Here is a 9,885-nt window from a genome sequence, read left to right on the forward strand (position 1 = left end):
TAACCTCGTTCTTCCAAGAATCTTAATGTGTATCTTACTGTAAATCTTCGTCCTACGTTCAAAGCCAAGTAACCGTCGGTTTCTAACATCACGCGACAATTCGCATGTGACAGGAGAAGGAGCCAAAACTTCGTATTCTGCTCGTTTATTCCCATAGGGCCTCGAACCCCATATGATATTCCAGTCCTGTATCTCCAACCTCTTCCACATGGCCGATGTCCTCGGAACTCCATGCTCACCTTTGTGGATGTTTCTTAAGTCGTCTCCATGTTTTTACATGATAAACGAAATTTCCATGACGTTGTGTATATTACGTGGTTCATCTAAATGATGTCATTAGATATACTTAGGAAGAATTTTGTTGGCGTCCCTTTATAATAGTCGAACAGTTTCCCGAAACAAATTTGAAAGTCAAGGGGATGACCGATCATTGGTCTTGCTTTTAAATTTATTTTTCACTTAAATGTCGTAACCACGTGAGAATCTTTCATGGTCTTTCTTATTGTGACTTATTTTGCGGAAACTTTCTACGTGAAGCTGGACACGCTTATATGGTAATCTTTCTTATGACTTTCTGGAAGAGAATGATTCGATATGAATGCTTGTGTTGGATTTGCAAGCCAGATATCGCAGCGAGTTGCGTAATCGAAGTTTCTTATCACTTTCACGATATGAGATTGTGCAATAGTATGTAGCAAGTGACAGTCATTTAGAGGAGATAAAATATATTGCAGATATAGAATTTTGAATAAACGTAGTACTTGTTAATAGAAGAAACTCAGATCTACTTACATAAGAACACTAGATTTAATGTATAAATGTAAATTAATACGAATAAATTATGAAGCGCTATTTCAACATGAGGTAAAATACACTATACATTATTACAGTAAACCTTCATTTCAAGTGATTACTTTTCTTCTATCTACATATGTATGTATTCAAAAGCATTATAAATTTATTGCTCAAATTGTTACATAGAAAATTATAGTATTCAATGTTAAATAAAATTTAAAAAAAATAATTTGGCCCATGAGGGGATCGAACCCGCGACCTTCGCGTTATTAGCACGACGCTCTAACCAACTGAGCTAATGGGCCGCTGTGATGACTGGTGTATTTCTGCATCTAATAACGTTGCATTATACAAGTAAACTTCCTTTAATATAAGAAATATGTTTTATAAAATGTTAATATTTTTTATATGCAATAAAAACTACACTATGCTGTCTCTACAATTTTGTCAGTTTCTGACTACAAGATACAGTAAATTCGCTACTACAAAATGCACGGTTCTCGTTGCCAGGTCAATGAGACAGATTCCTCCGTTGTTCTTCGTCCGTTTTCTTATACCTTTGTATATAGGATATTTCAAGGTTTTTGTGGACTTTTTCCAGATGCCCTTGGAAAAGCCTCAACATGCGGACTGATAAGTAGAGAGTCACTCGTTGACTCTGAGAAATATTTTATCCTTACATTAATGTCATCATCAGCACCAGAATACATAGAACACCATGAAATTAGAAAATAATAGAAAAATCTATCGTAGTGTAAAAACAAATCTGAAGATACGTGACGTCGTTCAAGAGATAAATTGCCTTTTCAAATTTCGTGATCAAAATTCACAAGTATAACTATTCAAAATGCCGGCAGAACAGCCAATAGATATGTTAAATGACACCTTGGCAGAGATCGTTTACAGAACGAAGAATATGCCAAGGTTCAAAAGATTGGCACGCAGTACGCACTTTGATGTGAGAGAAGTTGAAGGTTAGAAATTCATTGTGCCATAATTTTTCATGTTTTTTATTGGTCTGATTAATTTATTGATAGCTTTGTCAATTATCCATCGTAAATGCGTGCAAATGCTGGGTCCGATAAGTAGATTAATATTTCGAAACATTTTCCACGCTAGTTTGGATTTCACAGAAAATATTCGTCACTTATTGATCGACAGAATGTTTTCCGTCGTCGACAAACGAAATGCTTTGCAGGTAAACAACTGTTTAAAAGTATTAAATATCGATTAATTATTGTAAACTATAATTTAGATACACTCTGAACAATGGATCGAAGGTTTGTCGGTGATTCTTCGCGGAACTTTAGACGAAAAAATTCATTTTGCTTATAGAGTATACAACCATCTTTGTACTCTCAACCAATATTATTCCCTTAATTAATTTTCTTACCGTCCTTCTCGAAATTTGATACCAGGTGTACGATAACATGAGAACTCACAAATTAAAAAAGGAGCATATATTTCCCATGATGCGCGGATGTTTAATTAAATTGCAGAATGATGAAAACCCAGAAGAAGCCGTAAAGGTATAGTAATCTATATATGTATAGGTATTGTATTAGAATACTTTAATAGTTGAATCATAAGAAAAATTGTATATTTTGCTATGCGAATTTCAATATCTTTTACATTTTCCTTAAATTCTCAATAAATTCTCTCGATTCAATCCCATATTTGTAATATATTTTTCGTTTTATAGGACTTGATAGATTTGTTAATAAAAAAGCTAGACGTGGATCGCGATGGCGCAGTATCAGAGGAGGATTTCAAAACCGCCGTAAAAGAGAGAAATCAACTTCTTTTAGAATGCATGGGCCCAGTATTTCCTTCGAGAGACGCACGTCACATGTTCCTGACTACTTTTACAGATCGTGTAGGAAGATACTGACAATCTACGGAGCCATCCATACCGAAGTATAATTTCTTAAGGGGAAGTACATCGTTTATGTATGTATCTTCCAATTCGTCGTGAGATTTTGTCAAGCATAATGCTCGTTGAGGAAAGCTAACAGTACATTCCGAAAGCGGAGAGGAAAATGTGCCAAATCAGACAGAAGAGATCCGTCTAGGGCCTGTAAACGGTTCACTAAGTTTTCTAGACTGTCTGAACTGAATTTCTCACGATTCATCGAACGCGGAAAATTGACTTGCTGTTTCTTACAAACAATCGCTAATGGACCGCGATAATACCATCTCGTAATCGCATCAGATGCAAAGCGTGACGCAATCGTCGATAGGATGGGATTAATTGCTCAATTGAATTTCGTGAGCTCAATTTCAGTCCATCACGTATCATCGTTTCATTCTTATTCAAGTTGAAAAATACATATGATAATACGAACGCCGGCTTTTTCTGTGTAAATAGTTACTTGAATATGCTAACGTCTCTTAATTATTACAATTTATATAACATTCTGCAAACTGTATAAAATTTGTATTTAATAAATTTGTATCTTCTTGATTGTACATAGTAGTAATGAAATAGCAGAGAATTGAGTAAAAAATTACAAAGTTCAAAATCTGTATGTAAGATATAAAATTAATTGCAGCTGTTACTAAACTACTTCTTTACTTTCTAAGTGAAAGAATCCTGGGATATTCAGAGATATTTATGTTATTACATCATTAATCGCTTAGTATTTTCAATCTCTTTCCTTAGGCAGTGCCCACATTTCGCAGTTCCCTCCCACACGCACAATAGCAACCCCATAGTCCGCCCTCGTATTCCCTCGATTAATAAAGACGGTTAGCAGGATGGTGAACGCGGTGAAATACAGATCTCTGCCCAACTGGAGAGCAAACAGGGTGGCGTGCAAAAGCCGCAATTCTAGTCGCATTGGTGGATGTGTTACAAAAAAACATAATGAATGTTTGAGGATCGTAGACTGAGCGAATGGGCTGATCTGTGCGTCTCAAGCAGCTATAACAACAAATTAAACAAGAAAATCTTGAAGCTTTCGTCGAAACGTCCACCCTGCCTTTAGGCTCGATTCACAAAGCGTAGGCGTATGTATGTATACACGTGTAAAACACCAACATGTACATGATCAGGCTGGAGAGTCCTCCTTTTTCTTCCTTCTCTCCGTTTTCTGCCTTCTCCTTCCTTCTAAAAGGGAGAAGGTGGAACGATATTCTGTAAAGAGTATAATAACGTGCGTATGAAAGGGCAGATCCTTTGTGGGTAGCCGACCGTGTCTTGAAAGGATCCACCAGGTCTGCACCATAGCACGGAAGACGGGGAAAGGAGGATCGTTTGAGATCGAGAGTTAGGGCACCAGCTGAGAAAACATGCCCGTGGCGTGTCGACAGCGAAATGTTCGTATTTGTGTCGGCATGGATACGCTACATGTCCAAGTGGAGGGAAGATAGTGGTAGTCCAGGATGTTCGTAAATTCGTAGGTCGCGCACGCGGAAAGTGGCCACATGCATTGCTCTCCTCTTTGCTATATGTAGTTGTACAGCAGTTTGGAGAGTTCTATGGAATATAGTCAATTGTAGTGGAAACACTAAAAGCTACTTTTAATATATTTTTTCTTCTCAAAGTAATATTTATATTTAATACCAGTATTCATACGTTTGAATATTCCTCCAGTTATTCCATTAATTAACGTATTTTAATTAGAGAAAGAAAGAACGCTTTTCTAGAACGATCTTCTCATCTAACATCTTTTATTGAAATTAACTAGCAATAACTATGTGAATATAATTAAGTAACGTATTATAATATTTATATTAATAATAGTGATTGTTTTAATAATAGTTATATCAATCATAGTTTTCACAGTATTAATAACATTAACAATTGCTAAAACATATGGATAATAATTACTAATTATAATAATCAATACTTATGAAGTACATATTCTGGAATTATATTATATAAAAAACAGTTTCTTGCTTATGTTTCCCTAAAATTAATTTTATGTACCTTTACTATTTCTTAATTTTGTTTATTAGAGATTCAATAATATAAAATTTCTAAGCGTACGGAATTTGAATTCGACGCGCGGTTATGTTTAAGAGGCGCACCGGAATCTCCACCAATTAAAAGTTCGCGTAGTGACGCCATGATGGGGGGCATCAGTCAGATATCGAAAATCGGGCCGATAAGACGTATTGTTTTGCTCATGGTACGTAACGTAACCTAAGGTAACTTATTACATATTTAAGTGTTACTTCCCTAGTTATTTCGTTACCGAGTGTATTTTATTATGTATTAGCTTCGCTTCATTAATACGCGTTTATTTGGTACTTTATGGAACATTATTATAACAAAATCAGTCACTCGACCTTTTTCTTCGGTCATGGATCGTTTATTTGGTGGTCAGAATCCTACTTTTGAGATAAGATTCGAATGAGATTATTATTTTATATTAATATAATTATCAACATTATTAGTTTGTCTTCAATTCTTGATTTCCTTACATAAAGATTATTGCTGTCATGGATGATATAAGGAGCTTAATGTAAGAACGCTATGGTGATTAACGAACAGTCTGATGCTTTTTCATGGAGATTTGGTAATGTTAAATTTATTGTAATAAATTTAAATATACGTTCTCATTGGAGCATTGATAATATTTGGTATACTTTTATTATTTATTTCATGATATTGCTGACATGGATGATATAAGGTGCTTAATGTAAGAACGCTATGGTGATCAACGAACAGTCTGATGCTTTTTCATGGAGGTTTGGTAATGTTAAATTTATTGTAATAAATTCACATATACATTTTCATTCGGGCATTGATAATATTTGGTATACTTTTACTATGTATACATGCATGCATATATACACACATATGTATGTCAAATCAGTCACACATCACACACTCACATAATATGTAAGATAATTATCATAAATAATTGCATAGTTTATTGAAAATACCAAGATGAAGTTAGAAAAGATTCCAGGAACGTTTCTTTGCAGTAATTTTAGTACTGATATTAATTAATTATCATTATATTATTTTATATTATTATCTTATATTAAATAGACTAAACGTGTTATTTTATTGTTTCAATTTATATTGTGGAATTCTAAATATGTAATTCGAAAACGACTCGACTAAGAAATTGAAATAATCTTCACATTTCCATTTACGTTTCGGTGACGTTTTGGTTGTAAATTGCCTAGTAACATGGTTCGTAAATATTATACATAACCTTTTTCTGCCATGGTTGGGAGGAAGAGCGATAACATGGATTTCGAAATAAGGTTAGACGCGAGTTGTTTGTGTGGTGTCATTACACTCAAGCATATTTAGTTCAGGAATTTTTAGTGTTTTGCAAGTATTTTCGAATATTTATAAAACATTACGTAGTTTATTCTTACAAAATGTGCTTTTGTCATTGGTAAGGAACATTCACGATATAATTTTTACAAATTAGTTCAATTATATTTATTAAATCTAACCCCTATCGACTATTTTAGTTTTATTTTCAGAAAATTTTTGTGATCGCGCGCAATGCGATCAGTAGAGTCAGTGCTTGTTGTGCAATAAGTTCTTAAATATTTTTCAGAGTGAAATAGCTCAATTAAATTATATAATTATTAATTATAATGATAACACGCGATATTAAAGTCTTTGTTCATCGATTATAAAGTAAACCTAAACGGACGAGCATGCAGTCTTTTATTTTTCTTTTTTTCATACATATCTTTTTTTGATATTCGTTTTCTGTATTAGAGTCAGTGTTTTCTCAAAAGGATAAAATCTCTTTAGGATACAAGAATATGTAAGTATCTCTATGTGTTATACTTCAATTAATTCCATTCTAAGAATAAATTATAACATTTCCTATTTTATTTAATTTTATTATTCTTCTATTGAAATGAAATGTAGAGAACGTACAATTTAAATATTAAGTAATAAAGTAAATTAATTTCAAATCTTTATCAAAGTTTCAATTTTTATTATTATTAGAATTTCAATTCTTGTTATTATTACTAATGTTTCAAGTATAATAGACCTCCACCTTTCATTATCTCTAATTTATTAAATAATCAACATTGTGCTTTGAAGTATAAATTATAATATTCCATGTGTTGTTATAGATTTTCTACAGTCTCCACTTCTATAATGGGGTTCTATAGTTCTTACTCGATAAAGTTCTTTGTGATGACTTCCTTTAGTCTCCTGTAGCACCGATAACATTATAATATAATATAAATTTTTGTTCCTCCGATCATTTTGTAGGATCCGAATCGGCACGGGGGAGTGTTGTATTACATAGAATTTTTTGCGAGCATAATGGCCCCTGCTATTTATTATACCCGTGAGTAGTAACTAGTAGTAAATAGATCAGGATATTCGGGGTTTATTAGCTCTTCCTGCTCATTGCAGTTTTAATAATTAATCTGGATATACATACATATATTTGATTTGTGAGAATATATTATTTATAAAATTAAATTATAAAACCAGTATAAATATTTGCAAAAGACAAACATCCATATGAATATATCAGTATGAATTAATGAAACACGAATATTTCAATTAAAGTAATAAATATTGAAATAACCTCATTTCAGCATTTCGTAGTGGAGGAGTGGTCTTCCGACTTCGTTGCTATGAAAGCTGCAATTATTAAATAGTCATAATGACGATACAGTACAATACAAATTATTTATTATTAATTATTTGTCATACATATATATTTGCATATAAACTTCAGTAGAACTTAAAATATAAAATATTACGATTCAATTATTTCTGTTGATTAGGTCATGAAATGAATTTAAAAATAATTCAGACAATGTATCGAAGAAATAGATATTTCTCTTAATATGATTAAATGGGGAAATAATACTTAAGAGAAGATATTTATCTCGATTTGAGGAAGATATACGGTATGTAACAATAAGTAAACTATAGCAGGGATTCACATTCTACATACGGTGAAATCACGACTTATGATATATTGCAACACGATCTCGAAGATAGACTATTTTGCCGACGACGGAAGCGTTTCTGCCTGGGACCGGAATAAATTATAATCAACGTCGGATGCGCGGAATAACCCAGATTTCTATGGAATATCCTTTCCACGAGGTGCACGCGCTGCACGATTCATTGCACACGTTCACGCTATTCATAAGACAGCGTCTACGCTACGGGAATTAACCGTATATATATTGCGAAACTTCCAGAGCGTTCTGGTTAGAACGTAACCAACCGCTCCGTTCAACTTTTAGTATCGCGTTTAATTACACGGTTTACCATACGTAAATACTGCAAGGATGGCATGAAACAAATATGTCAGTTAGCGATAGCTTGTGAACTTTTAGATAAAATTAAATCAATCATGACTTAGATTCAGGAATATATAATTGCTCGGTTATGTTATTACCAAGAGCTAGTCATTTTATAATCTTTAGCAAAATAACTTAATAATGATTTATAAAGCTTCGGGTGAAAGTGAGTCAATCAAAATTTAGATTCAGAGAGTGACGGCTTTTCATTGCTTAATTATTTAATTACAAAGAGAAGTTATACTCGCGTTATATTCTTTATTAAAATAAGTAAGTATTTAGCAATAAGTAAATTTAATAGTAATGGTCTTATTTGACTGCAGCTTTGATTACTACTTATTGCTGTTGCAAATAAGAGAAATCGACGTGTAATTATACATATAAAAAATCGTTTTTTATGGTCGAAAGTGTTGATCACACGACGGAAGCCGACAAGGTCGATCGAAAAAAGGGCATAAATTATAATCAGATTCGGTTACGCGGGATGGTTGTGATTCGGACAGAACGTGATGAGATGACGACCGATTCGATTTGCGTGGCCCACGCCCACGCATCAAAGGAACCGCCATCGTGATCCACGCCAAAGGATTACGAGAATATCCTACGAGCCTTTTTCCTCGGCGATAAATCCAACCTGGTGAATTCGTGGAGGGGCACGATCCACGTCAAATTCAATGCGTAGACCGCATTCACGCATTCATATGCGATCGGGGAGGGTTTAGGAAAGGTGAAAGGTGAGGAAGGAGAAATAAAAATGTTTTGCTTCTTGTTCGCGCAACACGTGACCTCCTGGCCTTCGAATCCAGTCAAACGCGCAATTTGCGAAGCCGAAAATCAATTTTGTTCTATGGAACATTTGAAGTATTTTTAAGATATTCTATTAAAGATTAAAATCTTTAGAAGAAGAATCAGAGTTTTTACAATGTTTGTGTAATAAGAAATAAGAATTTTGTGCTTCCGTGGAAAAGAAAATTGGATGCAAGATATATTATATATGAAGAGTTCAAAGGAGAACCTTACCGGAACATTGAAGTTTTGGGAAGCTAGAATTACAATTTTTGTGACACTTATGCAAACTTCAATTTCGACAGATAGAAAAATTTATATAACACGTATTATTCCTTATTCTTAACTACAAAGCGATACAATAATTTCATGTAGTTATACTTGTCATTTATCGTATTATTGGTCTCGCAAGATCTTAGATATTTGGATATAATTGATCCAAATTCTAATACTCGCAGCCTGTACCAAATACTCATCTTTGTGCAATCTCAATTACCCACAGTAGTTTCAAAGCCCTAAAACGATCTGGAAATCTCGCGAGATCGCTCCTCCCACGAATTCTACAGAAATCGGAACTGCTTAATCGCGTTCATCGAGCGTTAATCATTCGCTCGCGATATAGAGACACCTACGAGGGATCAGCAACACGCGATCGGGTAAATCGATAAATCAAGCATCCAGAAATTTATGATTGCCACGTATACAAACGTGGGGACACGCGTATGGTGGAAGCAGGCGAAAGGTCGGCCGCTGCGCCACCAATAAATTTAATTAAAGGATAGGGGAAAGCGTGGACCATGAACCGGCCGATCGTTCGCCAGATTGTTTAGTTGGCCAGAAAAATCACGGCCAGCTTTCGGTCTGCGTGTACACGAGATCCATAAATATCGATGCAGCCGTTCTGCTCTAGCTGAGTCGCGGCGGGTTGCACAATGTCTCGCGCGCGGAATGTTCAATGAAGCGTGCAGATGCGCGTACCACCGGTCCCAAGGGAGGAACAAGACTGTCGGGAGTCGGTCTGCTACTCCGAAGCAAGAGAAGGGA

General features: G+C 34.5%; 1 protein-coding gene and 1 non-coding gene across 2 annotated transcripts; one reads left to right on the forward strand and one right to left on the reverse strand.

The window, feature by feature from the left end:
• Nucleotides 1-1,026: 1,026 nt before the first annotated feature.
• On the reverse strand, nucleotides 1,027-1,100 carry Trnai-aau. Its single transcript has one exon. It is a non-coding gene; the product is annotated as a tRNA-Ile (tRNA).
• Nucleotides 1,101-1,642: 542 nt separating this feature from the next.
• On the forward strand, nucleotides 1,643-2,686 carry LOC122574135 (EF-hand calcium-binding domain-containing protein 1-like). The gene is made up of 5 exons (XM_043741342.1): nucleotides 1,643-1,769; nucleotides 1,833-1,993; nucleotides 2,051-2,131; nucleotides 2,214-2,324; nucleotides 2,498-2,686. The coding sequence occupies exons 1-5, from the start codon at nucleotides 1,643-1,645 to the stop codon at nucleotides 2,684-2,686; spliced, it is 669 nt and encodes a 222-aa protein (XP_043597277.1).
• The last annotated feature ends 7,199 nt before the right edge of the window (nucleotides 2,687-9,885 follow it).

This window comes from Bombus pyrosoma, linkage group LG13 (assembly GCF_014825855.1).
Source record: "Bombus pyrosoma isolate SC7728 linkage group LG13, ASM1482585v1, whole genome shotgun sequence".
Lineage (NCBI taxonomy): Eukaryota > Metazoa > Arthropoda > Insecta > Hymenoptera > Apidae > Bombus > Bombus pyrosoma.

Bases quoted from the DNA above. Each gene is read 5' to 3' on its own strand.
- LOC122574135 (XM_043741342.1), top strand. From the start codon at position 1,643: ATGCCGGCAGAACAGCCAATAGATATGTTAAATGACACCTTGGCAGAG. The intron at 1,770-1,832 runs GTTAGAAATTCA...ATTTATTGATAG, and splicing joins TGATGTGAGAGAAGTTGAAG to CTTTGTCAATTATCCATCGT. The intron at 2,132-2,213 runs GTATACAACCAT...ATTTGATACCAG, and splicing joins AAATTCATTTTGCTTATAGA to GTGTACGATAACATGAGAAC.